This window comes from Rhamphochromis longiceps, linkage group LG6 (genome assembly GCF_057381845.1).
Source record: "Rhamphochromis longiceps isolate RC_006_pf linkage group LG6, R_longiceps_female_GT1.1, whole genome shotgun sequence".
In the NCBI taxonomy this organism is placed as follows: Eukaryota; Metazoa; Chordata; class Actinopteri; order Cichliformes; family Cichlidae; genus Rhamphochromis; species Rhamphochromis longiceps.
The window spans coordinates 32,633,801-32,648,511 of NC_140562.1; the positions used below are offsets into that span (position 1 = coordinate 32,633,801).

General features: G+C 39.1%; 2 protein-coding genes across 2 annotated transcripts; both read right to left on the minus strand.

Annotated features, from left to right (window-relative positions):
- Positions 1 to 3,899: 3,899 nt before the first annotated feature.
- LOC146668386 (beta-2-glycoprotein 1-like) lies at positions 3,900 to 9,040 on the minus strand. The gene is made up of 8 exons (XM_085410291.1): positions 8,890 to 9,040; positions 8,181 to 8,357; positions 7,606 to 7,702; positions 7,135 to 7,211; positions 6,627 to 6,815; positions 5,845 to 6,024; positions 5,512 to 5,709; positions 3,900 to 4,206 (listed from the first exon to the last, which is right to left on the minus strand). The coding sequence occupies exons 1-8, from the start codon at positions 8,942 to 8,944 to the stop codon at positions 4,142 to 4,144; spliced, it is 1,038 nt and encodes a 345-aa protein (XP_085266417.1). The 5' UTR covers positions 8,945 to 9,040; the 3' UTR covers positions 3,900 to 4,141.
- Positions 9,041 to 10,305: 1,265 nt separating this feature from the next.
- Positions 10,306 to 13,043, minus strand: LOC146668387 (beta-2-glycoprotein 1-like). The gene is made up of 8 exons (XM_085408664.1): positions 12,885 to 13,043; positions 12,404 to 12,583; positions 12,159 to 12,255; positions 12,003 to 12,079; positions 11,658 to 11,843; positions 11,323 to 11,502; positions 10,895 to 11,092; positions 10,306 to 10,506 (listed from the first exon to the last, which is right to left on the minus strand). The coding sequence occupies exons 1-8, from the start codon at positions 12,952 to 12,954 to the stop codon at positions 10,397 to 10,399; spliced, it is 1,098 nt and encodes a 365-aa protein (XP_085264790.1). The 5' UTR covers positions 12,955 to 13,043; the 3' UTR covers positions 10,306 to 10,396.
- Between the last annotated feature and the right edge of the window lie 1,668 nt (positions 13,044 to 14,711).

A 14,711-nucleotide genomic window follows, 5' to 3' on the forward strand; every position in this document is an offset into this window, starting at 1 on the left:
GTTCAGGAGAGATCAAATACATTTTGTGCATTTTTATTGTTATTATGATAATACATGTATGGAAACAGATTGTTATTTACTAATTGCACATATTGCCACCATGATAGGTAACACCGTAGTAAGAAGTAGTAGCATGACTCCATCTCACTTATTAGCCATCAGTCTGTTTTCCTTGTATCGTCTTATTTTTTTTATACTGGCAATCTGTAATAAGGATATTACCTTTTAAAAGGTTGATGCAGAGCTCGCTTGCATAAAATCTGGTGAGCATTCTTCTAATATAGCTGTGCGATTTCTCTGTGAGCTAGAGGTCAGTGTTTTCTGCAAAGCAAAGTGTCTTCTCAATCTTACAGACATATTTTTAAAATCATTTTTTCCTTGATAAGAAAACACAAAGCTCTTTCTTAGGCAGTATCCCTGATCTCAGCCTCAGGTGCTCTGGACAGCTGGGTGTGAGGTCTATCAACAAATAACCGTGAGGTTAATTATTGATAGAATTATTGATATTGATTTAAAACTCTCAAATAAAAAATGTTAGTGTCCAGGAAATATTTGAGGAGCTATTATATTAATATGTTATTTATCACATGGGCTTTTGAATAACAGCATGTAAGTGTTGTTATGCTTGATTAATGACCATTGATCAAAGGCCATGAGTACCATTCACAGAGAGTTGGGGAATGGCTGCAATCTCAGCATTGTAAGATGGTGAAAGATGTACCACTAGGCCCCCTCCTCGATTCAAAGATGGTCTTTTACTTTTCACATAAATGCCCTGACTGATGAGACCGGGGAAGCAAAACTAAACATAATGCGACCAACAAACTAGAAATAAACTGAAATGCACTACAGGACGCTAAATTATAAAGTACTGACTTTATAGTTTGGCTTTAAGTGATCTCTTAAATAACCAGAAAGAATAATGAGTCTACAACCAGCTCAAAACGCTGGGTCAGAGATGCAGGACCATGACAAAAGGCTGTCCCTGTGATCTAAAATAAAAATCACAGAGGCATGAAAAATAAAAATCTTTGGCAAAGTAGGAAAATTTCCACTTTACTGTATCATAAGCACAGCAGGACACCGGCGTCTATTTTGATGAGCTCCGAATCTTCCTTGGTCAACGCAGAAGCTTGACATCTAGAGCGCCAGTGTGACGTCCTGAACTCCCCCACTGTCTGAGGGATACTAAACACCAAACCCTTTATCAGAAGGCCGTAAAAACATCTGTGTTTCTAATTTGTCGGGTAAAGCCACCCCCCGGTTTCTGGCTGGTACCACTTTGAAACTGCTTTATTTGTGCTTCAGGGAGGAGCTTCAGGTTGTGGCTCGAACCCTGAATAATGGTTATTGTCATTAGGTGAAATTCTGGCTGATGAGACCTGGGTTGGGCCACCTCTTTTTTAAATTGCTTTATTTGTGGTTCACCTCGGTGCTCAAAATGTCAGTCGAAGGTCTTGTCATTTGGCCCAGACTGGCTGCTGTGTGAAGATTCACCTGTCTATTCAGAGTCTGCTCCTGGACAGTCGACTCACATGGAGCTGTAGAATGTGTAAGTCTCACTTGGATTGTGATTTTCCTTTTTCGGATTAAATAAACACATAAAATGAGTTACAGACTTTCAACGGGTTTGCAGCCTCCAGCTGCACCCATCACCATCACCCTCTGTTGTCACAAAAGCAGCCGTTTAATGACAACAACCTGTTTACTATCATTTAACATATTTTCTCACACACAAACACACAGCCAACAGCTGTCTAAAAAGTGAAGACATCATTATGAATGAATGAATCATATTCTCAAACATAATATTCATAATGCTGTTCCATATGTTCATCATCATATTTTCATCATGTTGTTGTCAATTATACCCAGGTATGATATATAATAATTGTATGACATGTCATTAACATTATAACTGTCATAAATCTTTATTACTTCCTTTATAACTTCCCTTGTCATAAATCATAGGGCCATAGCTCACATAATGTATACATTATTACTCTCTTTTATCCTCTTTTAAGCATTAGTTAGAATTAATCTCTGGCTCTCTTCCATCTTTTTTCCTGCCTTTAACACCCAAAAGGCTACACTATTTGGCTGCATTGACACACAAGAACATGTCTTTTTAAGGAAAGCTTGTTATGATGATTGGTATAAAGTATAAAGCTGATATAGTAACAGGACCGTGTTGATTGTCTTGACGCATGCTCAATCATCCACGTAAGGAAATCTCCCAAAGTTGATTCTGTTCATCTGGATGTAGCATTTTCAGTCTGAGAAATGTTTCATCACTCATCATCTGGGCAAGAAGGATTTCTTATCTAGAGTTGCATGCTTTGTTGTGTTTTAATGTCGAGTATATTTTAGTGTTGTATGCTTTTATTGTGTTTATTGGATCTTCTTCCGGAGAGACTCCGCCCCCTGCTTTCCCTAAGTAGACACAGGGGACAGAAATCAATCAGGCCTCTCTTGATGGCTGCGGCCAATAAGATGGTCTGGCAGGTCAGAGAAGACACGTGTGGCTGGATGCAGATGAGAAGGAGAGAGCAATGGAGTAGCGTGACGGCAGGCGCAGCCACAGGAGGGCCTTCGGTCCATGGATGGCAGACTTCGCCCAGGTGGCAGCAAGACACCAGCTAAAACACTTTAGCCACAGAGCAGCGGCGGGCGGAGTTTAGAGCTCTGCCCTCGCGGGGTAAATCCCGTTGTAGAAATGTATAAAGACATCCCTGGTACAGGATGGGTGACTGCCGCTGCTTCACTGTGTTTAGCGGAGCGGAGTGGTGGAGGACACTACTGGAGGGCGCTGTCGGCCTGGCCCCACTGGTGGAGTTCGGTGGACTGTTATCAGCCTTAAGTGTGGCGGAGACTGATTGGGACTGTTGCGGAATGGACCTTTATTGTGTTTAGTTTTATGTTCTTTTAATTATTCTTTCCCCTGATCAGGATACATTTTTATGCTGTAAATAAAGTATGTATTTTATTAATTACTTTAACAAGATTTTACTTGTCTTTCTGGTCCCGTGATCATCCCCTGCTGCTCTTCCCGGGGTTCCCTTCTAACTTATACCCGTGACACATCCAAGTGACTTGGACTTGGATCCCACCCTTAAAGTAAATTTACAAAATGAGTGAAACTAGCACCACTGGCAAACAGTGGCCTGTGTGCGGTCAGTTCCTTGATCATTGATATGTAAATTGTCATGACCACTGACCAACAAGGGAGTTTTTCCTTCCCATTGTCGGCAAAGAGCTTGCTCAGAAGGGGTCATATGATTGTTGGGGTTTCCTCTTTTTTGTATTACTGTAGGGTTTTACCTTACAATATAAAGCACATTAAGGCACCAGTTGTTGTGATTTGTTGCTATATAAATACAACTGTAGTAAATTGAGTTGAATTGAATAGTTTTCACTCCCTGTGACCCCATGTCTTTATGTGATGTTAATTTGTAAACATGTGGGAGTGAGGGTCACGACACATGGCTGCCTCTCTCTGAACCTGGTTCTGTCTGAGGTTTCTTTCTGTTAATACACAGTTTTCCCTTACCACTGTCACCAAGTGCTTGTTTATAAGTTGTCTGATTGTTTTGTGTGGGTGTTTTTTTTTGTTTTTTTGTTTTTTTACATATTCAAATAAATGTGAATTTAATCATAGAATTTGTCTAAATTGGTTTTTGAACCATTTTTCTGGGATTTTAGAGAATTGTGTAAGTAGAGAAACAGCAGTACAACTGCAGCAATCTTCATTTTGTTAAGAACTTTACCAGTTTCAATGAAACACTAAAATAATCTCTAAATTTAACAGGACACTAGATGTGAATTGATAGAAGCAAAGGTACTCTGAAAAACCAGCTTGCAAATGTGCACACAGACATATACACACTTTGAGCAACAGCTAAATGTGAACACTTGTCTCCTGGCCTTTAATGGAAAGTAATATCCACACATCGTGTTTCAATCCTGAACACAGTAAATTTAAATTCCTTTCATAAATGAATTATAAAACTACTACAAATTGAACTGCATTTTTTACAACGTAAATGTAGCTTCAGTGAAACCACATTCTTTAATTTCAGCGACCAGAATGCGTTAACATGTGCTCCATATTGCATCACCTCAGTTGGCATCTGCATTTTCTTCAGCATTGTTGAATTTCTGATGGAAGTGAACCTGAATTGAGATTATATTTTATACCACTGGGCTCTGGAAAAAGACACAATGAAACATGGAACAAGTTAGAATATTCACAGTAACTTTAAGCTCTTAATAACTGAAGAGTGCTGAGGAGAACTGTCATCGTTACATTTATTAAGATACAGAAAAAAAGGAGGACAGTTAAAGGAAATATTTTCTGTTATCTCAAGAAAGCAGACAGCAGAAGAACCCATGTGTGCAGCTGTGCTTTGCTATTTTCTGCACGATTGAGTGATAATAGTTCTAATGGGAAATGAGTACTTTTAGCATCTCCACATGGAAAGTTAGTACAAATCCCTGTGTCACAGTCTACTGGTTACTTGTTGAAGACTGTAAATATGTCACTTTTACTGGCATGTCCCTTTAAAAAAAACAAACCTATATATTAAGGGGGACCTTAGGGGCTGCGACAACTCAGAGGGATAACACTTTTCAGCCTCCCCAGGAAGTCTATGTCGGGGTGCTGGCATAGACTTTGAATACGTGACCAGTTCTATATGTGTTTTGTGCATTTGGAGGAAGCATTCAATGGCATCCCCTGTAGTACCCAGTGGGAGTATGTGGTGGTGAGACTAACAAAGCTTCCACTTTGGTGGCCTCAAAATCTCATCTCTGCTTTTTGCAGATGATGTGGTTCTGTTGGCTTCATTAGGTGGTGGCCTCCAGTTTGCACCGGAGCAGTTTGCAGCCAAGCTGGTATGAGAACTAGCAGCTTCAAGTCTGAGGCAATGGTCTCCAGCAGGAAAAAGGTGGAGTGCTCACTTCAGCTCAGGGACGAGTTGCTGCCCCAAGTGGAGGAGTTTAAGTCTCCGGGACTTGTTCACAAGTGAGGGGAGAGGGACAGATTGGGGTATAGCGACTACATTGATAGTGACTGAAAGAACGAGATTGCAGATACAAGCAGTGGAAATGAACTGAGAGATGAGTTTGGCCATTCGAGAGGAGCTCAGAGTAGAGCCACTATTCCTCTGCATTGAAAGGAGCCAGTTGAGGTGGTTTGGCTATCTGACTAGGATGCGTGCTGAACAACTCCCGGGTGAGATGTTCTGGGCATGTCCCACTTGGAGGAGGCCGCGGGTCAGAATCAGGACACGCTTGAGAGATTATATCTCTCGGCTGGCCTGGGAATGTCTTAATGCTCCCCCAGATAAAATGGAGGAGGTGGGTGGGGAGAGGGGGCCTGGGCTTTTCCTCCTCCCCCCACATCCCAGTCCCAGATAAGTGGAAGAAAATGGATGGATTATTATGATTATTCATTTTTTGCTAGTGTATTGTTATGCTTTCTTTTATCTTTCTTTATGAAATAGACCTTACCTTCATAGCATTCAGGGATCATGAGCCTTCCATCGATGCACTGCGTTGACACAGAATATCCACATTTCCTGGCGTTGTTCATGCACCAGACAGAGACAATATCTTTGTGGAAGACTTTGTTGGGTTTAAAGTCTTCAATCCACATTTTATTCCCTTTGTAAAGTATCCTCCCTTTATCTATTCCAATCTTACAAGGAGCTGTAAGTTACAAGAAGGAGAATTAAAAAATACAAGAGATGAAGGTCTCCGTTCAACTAATATAATCTCCTAAAAAGCGCAGCTCTTTGAAAATAAAGTGTGGTTTAAAAGATGTGATATTGGCTACAGTCCTACCCTTGCAGGATGGCTTCTCAGACCAAGTTCCATCCTGCTGGCAAACAATCTGCAGACTTCCCTCCACTATATAATCTCCAGTGCAGCCATATTTGATGGTCTCCAGGTAGTCAAAGTCTCTCTGGTCATTGGTTGACATGTAGCCTCTATCAATGTTCTCTGGTAGAGAGCAAGTCACCCCTGTAAAGGAGCAATTTCAGTAGACTGCTTAGACGACAATATTAATGTAGCTAGGCTTCATGCTGTCTTTCATAGCTCTGCATCATTATGACCTTTTTACTGGAGAGGAATATTTTACTTTACAGCTAAGAAGGGAGAAAATTCCAAAATCTGTCCAAATGTATTTAGATTTATAGTATTTTTCCTCAGATTTCACATTATTCTCAGTGAACAAACAGAACCACGAGTTGTCCATTAACTGCATATTTGATCATTCATCCTGTCCTGAATTGAAAAGATACTTATTCAATCAACAACTATACTTCTACTATGCTTGTTATGATCTAATTATGGAGTATGATAGAGACGCTCATACTTTTTAAAGTATGATTTTTAAAGTTTTCAGAACTAAATGGGAGATGTTTCAGCTTTATCCTAAGTTTAATCAATCTACTGTTACTGACATAAATACTAAACTCTAATCCTCAGCTTTTTAACAGTTTGAAATTGTGACACGTCAAAGCTAACACATATATTTTTGGGCTTTCTTTTAGTTTGAAGGGATGGTTGTGTTCAGTAAAATACATCTGCAGTGCCGCTGTAGCTTTTACATCCTCACGTACGTCGACATTCGGGTGTCTTGGTCCAGGTGCCACTGGTCGTGCACTCTGCCGTTGCATCACCGAAAAGTGCGTATGGAGGCAGGCATTTGTAAGTCCCCGTGATGCCGTAATCAGTGGTGTTCCCTCTAACCCTGGTGTTGTAAACAATCATCCCAAACTCTGGGATCGGAGGAAGACCACAGGTCATAGCTGCGACAGGAGAGACACAATGAGTGAATTTAGATATGTATCGTTACATGAAATTGTAAAGTGTCTTACCTAATTACTTATAACTTGTGCCTGTTTTAGAGTATGTAATAATTTGCATGGCCTTCTACAGCTCGGCCCACTCAGTAAATTCTTGTTTCTCATCAATTTTATTTCTGAATGTCATAGATATAAAAACATATAAACAGTACGAAGGAAGAACAACTGCATATTCCAGATAGCTGTAACATATATTTATATACATCAAATACAATTTTAATAAATAAAGAAATAAATATATTTTCTCTTTGTGATTCTGTACCTATGCATTCTGGTACAGGTGAGCTCCATGTTCCATTGGCTTGGCAGACAGAGGTGCTGGATCCAGACAGTATATACCTATGCAGTGCAATATTATTCATTAAGTTAATGCTTAAAATGTTTAATCACATAATAACTCAAAAATGTTAAATCTATTTGAATGCAAAGGCTGACTGAATGTTTGATTGCTATTTACTAAACATGCATTTTCCACTAGACAGTATTTTGCACCTCATTAGAAGTTCTTTATTTGCACGCCAAAAAACCAAAGCGTTAGCGAGAACAAAGTGCCCGATAGATTAAGGAAACAAATTTGTCTTTAAATGGCGCATCAAAAACAGCAGCTGGTTATACATCTACTTTTACTGCATATTATGGAGTCTTATTACTCTTGGTTTGTGGTGTATGTGCAAAGATATGGTGTGGTGTACGATGTCACACAATAAAATTTGACAAGATGCTCTTCCTTTACCCTTCCTGACAAGTATAGTTGATCGTACTCTGGTAGACAGTATCCTCGTAGTATAAGTCTCCATTAGGTGGGGAATCAGGATAAGGACACAGCTTTGCTGCAAGAAACAATATGTTCATGATAAGTTTCGGTATTTATTTGTTGAAGAATAATGTAAACAGAAAAAGATTTGCATTCTGTTCTTTCATGAAACCATCAAATACTGGTCCCACTGTATATAGTCTAACCTTTTCATTATTTAAACGTTTTAAATTATATAATATATATTACAACATAAGAACAAACATGAAGCGTGTCAATTAGTAGTATTAGAAAATGTTACAGTTAAAATTAGGTTACTCTACAAAAAATAGAAAAAACACTCCTTATAGAGCAAATTGAAACATATTAGTAATATTTGCACTTATTACAGTTTCCTTTAAATTATTCTGCAAAAGTGTTGTTATTAAGGAGACAATTGACTTGAAAATCTTAAATGCGTCATGAAAGATGATGAATTTATGTTGATATTAAGTTACAATACAAGGCAATCAGTTCCAAGATGTTAATTTCTCACAAAAAAAATGGAGACCCACGCTTGCACAGAAATTTAGTGGCTGTCCACGCTCCACTGGTAGCGCAAACAATTGTGCGAGGGCCTGAGATGGGGGTGTATCCGTCTTTGCAGGACAGCGCTAACTCCACACCAGGGTCAAAGAACATCTGGTCCACAGCCACATTGATGTTGGCATTCAGCTGAGGTCTGCGACATCCTTTGAAAACAAAATGATTTATTAAGAAGTGTATGCACTCTGTCAAGTTAACTGAGGGTTTATATATTATTACATTTGCAAAATATCTAACACTAAGCCTTACAGCACTACAAAGTGAACACCAGCATTTTCCCATAGAAATGAATTATTCACATATAATTATGGAAACGTATTTTTTCTAAAAAAAAAAAGTCTTCGGATTATCAAATAATATTAACTGTCTGTGCTAAACAAATATTGCTACTTTAGAGAAGCAGTATTCACTTGAAAGTATTGTTTTTTTGCATATGAAGCTCAAAAACACTCATTTATGATCGTACTTCAGTAACTGATTACTGATTGATTTCCTTATAACTAAAAAACCCAAATATTTTACTTCTGTGACAATCATTAACATAAAAACTGCACTACAAAAGTACATTTCTTTAAAACAAGGCTATTGCGATGATGTGATCCTAAAAACAGAAAACAGTGAAATGAAAAATGTATATACAGTCAAGACATATGATATCAAAAAAACAAGAAATAATACCCTTGGCAAAAAACAGAACTGGAAACAGCAGAAGCAAAGTCAGCCATCGTTCCATCTTTTGTCGAAATGTTCAGATGTTCTTCAGTACTTTCCTGTGGCCTCTGGTTCAAATACTGACTCGCTCTGTTGCTGCTGTTTGTATTTCTCTAGAGTAAATAGATAAGAGCGACATGAAGTAACTGCTTACTGCCTATCTTTGTTTTGTTTTCTGTATTTTGCTCGCTATCTGCAGTTACAGATTGTGATCCTTGTGACCTTTTACTGGAAGTAACAAAAAGTGGACTTTCCCTTGTTGCCACGATTGTTGCCCAACGCTGCAACCTTTTTTACATTCCTGTGTCACCATTTTGTAGCGGATAAATTACTCTGCAGAGCTTAATGCAATGCCTTGGGACAAGAGTCACCACAGGCAGGAGACAATCAGAAAAATATATACTGAATCTAAGTTGGATATGTTTTTTTTTTTTCATTTATGTTACCAGCTGATGAAAAATTGTAGAGTTTGAACCGTTTTCAGTATCTGAAGTTTGGCATGCAACAAAAAGTTTGAGAAACATTAGCACAAGTGAGTCAGAGATGCCTTAGAACATAGGAATGCCTTAAAATCAATCATTGCTGACACATTTCTGCACTCACCTATGTCACCATTGCTCATGGTGTCCATGCTTGATGTCTTATACAACAGTATAAAGAAAATCTGTCTTACTGAGCTAAAACTCAAGAGAAATTTGAATCTATGTAGAAAGAGACACATTTCTCAAATAGAATCTAAATTAGTGATTGTGAGGATCTATGTTACTGTAAACCAAACATTGTATGAGCAGCTACAGTTTTAATATCAATGCCCGAACTCAAATGAATTGAAATAAAGTAGCACACTAATTCAAATGAAACTGCGCGATTTTCTTCACAAAGAAGTAATAATAGAGCCACACAGCATCTCATCACTGAATATTTTATCAACCCTATTACATGTTCAAGCTTTCAAGTCCATTTAAATTCATTTTTATCACAAGTGGGACTAAAGTGGCATCAGCACGAGTGTGGGTTGTTCACTCCCTGATATCGCATTTGAGTAGCTAAGGTCAAACGGAGAATCGACTAACATAAAAAGGTGTGAATTGGCTAAACTAAATCTCCTGGGGAAAGTTGTCAGTTGGACACTGCAATTATGTCAGCCTCTCTCATGTTAATAGCTTTTTATTAGCCACGAGCTCTCTGAGCTATACTTTGTATAGCCGTCATCTGGTTAGGAAGTTTAAACTTTTGAATGAGCCATTTCTCACAAGTTTAGCATATCTGACTGAAATGTGAAAATCATTAACGCACGTAGTTTAAATCTTCATATTTCATAGCAAAGTCTGGCCTGTGTATGGCTACGGATACAGTGTGTTAATAAGTGTTAATAAGTGTTAATGAATGCACACTTTCATGACTGACCAATGATATTTTATTATCAGTTGAATACAAGAAAACAGACAATGCCATTTAAAGATAGCGGCTTCCATCAACGTGTGATTGTAACGTTTCCTGGACTTGAAGTTGGGGGAGAAGCACACATCGTGATTTCTGATGGAAGCGTTTTTGGCCTCAAGTTGTAACCCATCCTGCCTGGTTCTAAAAAAAAAAGTGTGTGTGGGGGGGAACAAGACAGAAACAAATATATTACTGCAATCTTTGAACATCTTCATTTGACTGCATGGGCTTTCTAAAAACATCTGGAAACCATGTGACAGGAGTATTATTTAATTGTTTGGGGGGTTTTACAAAAAAATGTAATGGGTTGTTTAAAGTGAAAGCATGCGAGGCCGAACATGTTCATCACGAGCCCAGTTAACATAAAATAAACAAGTTTTGAACAACCTACATGTCACAAAGGAAGAAGAAAGAAAGTGAAACTGCTCTTTGATTTTCTTTTTTGGTTTTTTTTTTTACTCTTAGGGACCTGAACACCACCAAAGCTACAACTGCTTGAAAGACATTTAGCGAGTTAACAGGAACTCACCCTCGAAGCATCCTGGGATGGGCAGGTTTCCATCATTACAAGTGGTGGCCACAGGGTAGCCACATTTGTCAGTTTTGTTCAGACAATAGAAGGCGACATGTTCTCCATGGAGGACTCTGTTTGGTTTCAAGTCTCCAATCCAGATCTTCTTGCTGTTATAGAAAATACGGCCTCTTTTGATGCCAACTGTGCAGGGAGCTGGGTGAACAAACAGAGCAGCTGAAGCATTTTCACTGGACGTTACAAATCCAGTCTGTGGCTTATAAAGAGAGTGCTACATGCTGAGACACCAACTTATTTCTCGTTAGGGTGAGAGAGCGGACACTCATGAACACAAACAATCTGAACCTATCAGAAATGTTTTGGAATAGTTTAAGATGAGGCTAGAATTTCAGCCTGAGGGAAGATCTTGTTTTCCTATGACTCACCCCTGCAGACCGGCTTTGATGACCAGTTTCCTGTGTTTTGACACTGTATTTCATCCCGACCTTCCAGAACATAGTGCTCACTGCAGGCATACCTAACCTTCTCCTTGTAGCCATGTTGTCTCATCACAGCAAAGGTGATGATGCCGTTCGGTATGTTTGTTGGAATTGGGCAGCTCACGTCTAGAATAAGGTTTTGAATAGGAATTAAACAGTTACCAGCAATTTCATAAAAAAACCAAAAACATTTTAAATAAAAAAAATGGAAACAACATTTAGAGCAACAAAATTTTCCAGTTTTTTGTGAAGAGCCAAAACAAAAGTAGACGTCTGCATACCTCGACACACCGGCGGTTCAGTTACGCCTCCATTAGCCATGCAGAATCCTCTCTCATAGCTTGGTGCTTTAGGTGGATTACACTCATATGTCCAAGCTTGGCCATACTTAGTTGTGGTTCCAGTCAATGGCTTATCGTGAACAATCCTACCATCGCTTGGTGGCTTGGGCAGAGGACAGTTCACAGCTTTAAGGAGAAAAAGAGGCCCGATTAGAGTCACATTGACAAAAGTTGAATTCGTTTTCTCTCAGCTTAATTTAGTGTACGATGTGCATTGGTTGTTCTCTTTGCTGTCCATTAAACATTAATGGTTTGATTTTCGCTCTGTACATTTTCCTGGATTACCTTTGCAGAGAGGTGGTGGATGGCTCCAGGTGTTATCATGTAAACATCTGGTTTCATTGCTTCCTATTAAGACATACCTGATGACGAAAAGTTCTCAGATATATTAACTGCAAACACAACTGTGTTTTGGGGTTTCATTCTTGCCGTCGCTCTTACCCATCATCACATGTGAAGTTAAGCACGCTCTTGAATGGTACTTCTGTCCTCCCCTTTGCAAACGGTTGCAGAGGTCTTGGGATCTGGCACATCTTAGCTAGAAAAATATGTCACAATATGGACAGCAGTGAATATTCTGTGGTTACAGAATATTATAAGCTGCAGGATATTAAAGCAGCTATTGCTGATTGTGTCTAAGACATATTCAGGAGGTCCCACGGCCTAAAACCACGATTTTTACTCACGAGAACATGCCAGGTTTGCCTGTGTCCATTCTCCTGTGGCAGTGCAGGTTATCCTGGCTGATGGTGTCCTTGAAGGCAAGTACCCCTGTTCACACGTGAGAGTCACCTCTTCTCCAACCTCATACACACGTTTTAGTGTTGAAGAATCAATCCCATCAGTGGTCGGAGGTCTGCTACATACTGGTTAAAGATCAGGCATAGAAATGGTCACGTTTTGCAACTAAACATTAAACTTTGTATTTTTTTTAAATATAACACTGCACTAAAACTCTGGGATCTATTATTCAGATAATGAGGCTTTCAACTGTAAAAACGTCACACAATAAACACACATGCATGAAATGCACAAATTAAATCATGAACAGCACGATCATTGACAGAAAGTCAAACGAGATATCTCGCAGCACATAACTCATAACAAATCTGTTTAATGCTAAAATACAAATGGTATAAATGGAGCAGTTATCCTCCTTCACTTTACCTTTCACTGATGTTACAGTTGTGTATAAAGCTACTTGGCTGAGGAGCAACAAAGCCAAAGCTGGAGACATCTTCCTGGGTTTGAAGACTCTCAGTGTTCCTGCAGATGTGTAAGGATGAGGATCAGGAGGGCTCCTGAGTAACAGGAGCGTGATAGCTCTGTCCAATCAGATGCTAGAGTAAACCCCTATTGATTGAGCACAAAGGTCGAAACTGTTGTATATTTACCTAGAGTTAATTGATAACTTTGATTTGTTACAAGAGCAATCAGCAGACACAAAGAATTACATGAACTCACAAGAACTTAACATAAAAACTTTGCTGTGCAAAGAATTGTCAATGAATAAACGTAAACAATCTTATTAGGAATGCATTTTTGCTCCAATAAAGCAGAGAGCAAATAGTTACCATGATAATGCCAACAACACAAGCACATTTAACTGCACGTGTTCTAGTTTGAGTTGACTAAAAGTTGTCCTTTAGCTCAATGAATTTAGAAAATTGTGGATTATATCAGCATACAAAAGGAGATTACTTCTAAAAAAAAAAAAAAAGAGGAAACTTTGTGACCTGCAGGACCATAATCAGTGAAATTATGCAAAACCTAAGTGGGTCAGAGGATTTGTTGATTGCCAGCAATGTCATGTGTCCTTCATGGACGAATCAAAGTATTCAGATAGGCTCCGCTGATTTATCGTAAATCAAATTACTCAGGAGGTCTCAGTTTTTACAGGGATCCCTTAATATTCTTGAAACACTTAACCATACACTTACTACTATACTGTTCACACTCTTAAATGCCTTTGGAGCTATTTTTATTTCAAAACTTTTCAACCTGAATACTTCAGACAAATGAGACTCATGTGACAAAAGCACAGACAATATGCTTTTATTACTGATAGCGTGGCTATGGGAAGAACATTAGATCTGCCAACCTAATTAAATTTAGAAGAAGAAGAATAGAGATAGCAGTGCTGTACCGCAGGTCAATGGACCATAAAGGAATTGGTAAACTCAGAGAAGTCTGACAAATAGCAAGCAATTCAAAACAATCCATGCAGCTGTGACCAAATGCTTCATATGGGAACAAATAGCCGAGCTGAAGCAAATAGCATTAGTAAAATCTGCAAAATGGAGAGTCCAGTGAGAGACATATTTATAACTCCAATCACAGAATTTGAGTGAAATCTTAAGCACATTATTAGAGAGCTTAAATGAGAAACTGTGCTTTATTAACCAAGTGAGAAATCGGTCTCCTGGTGCTCAGTAAATCCCACAAATGATAATATCAACACGTTCTGCACAAATTGTGCTGCAATTTGATTCAAAGCAACATGAAAATAACGGATTCAAATGTAAGCTGTGTGGTGTGATCAGTGTCATTATCTCTTTGTCCTCAGTACTTTTCCACACGACCTGTGAAATCTGACTGCGTGCAGTATGGCGTGCCAACCCTAACAGACTTTTTACATGTGTTGATCAAAATCCCCAATCGTGGTTATTTTATGCTGTCTCTAAAGAGGGCACAGACAATACTTCTGAAGACAGGCAAAATAATCATCTAATTTCTTCTGACTTGACGACAAGGATGAGTATGCAGATTATCAGTGCCTGAAAGAATGGATCTGTCTACAAGCGAGTCACCGTGAGCAAAACTCTCGATTTTCCTACTTTTTCTACACACCATGCGAGAATATGTATTGCGCTACTTTCTCCACGCGATGACGCCCCATCCTAAATTCCTGCTGTGGGATCAGGGGCCTCCTCCCACCCACAGCAGAACCTGTTGGGTGACATCAGCCCGAGAGGAAAGGAGGAAGAAGAGCGG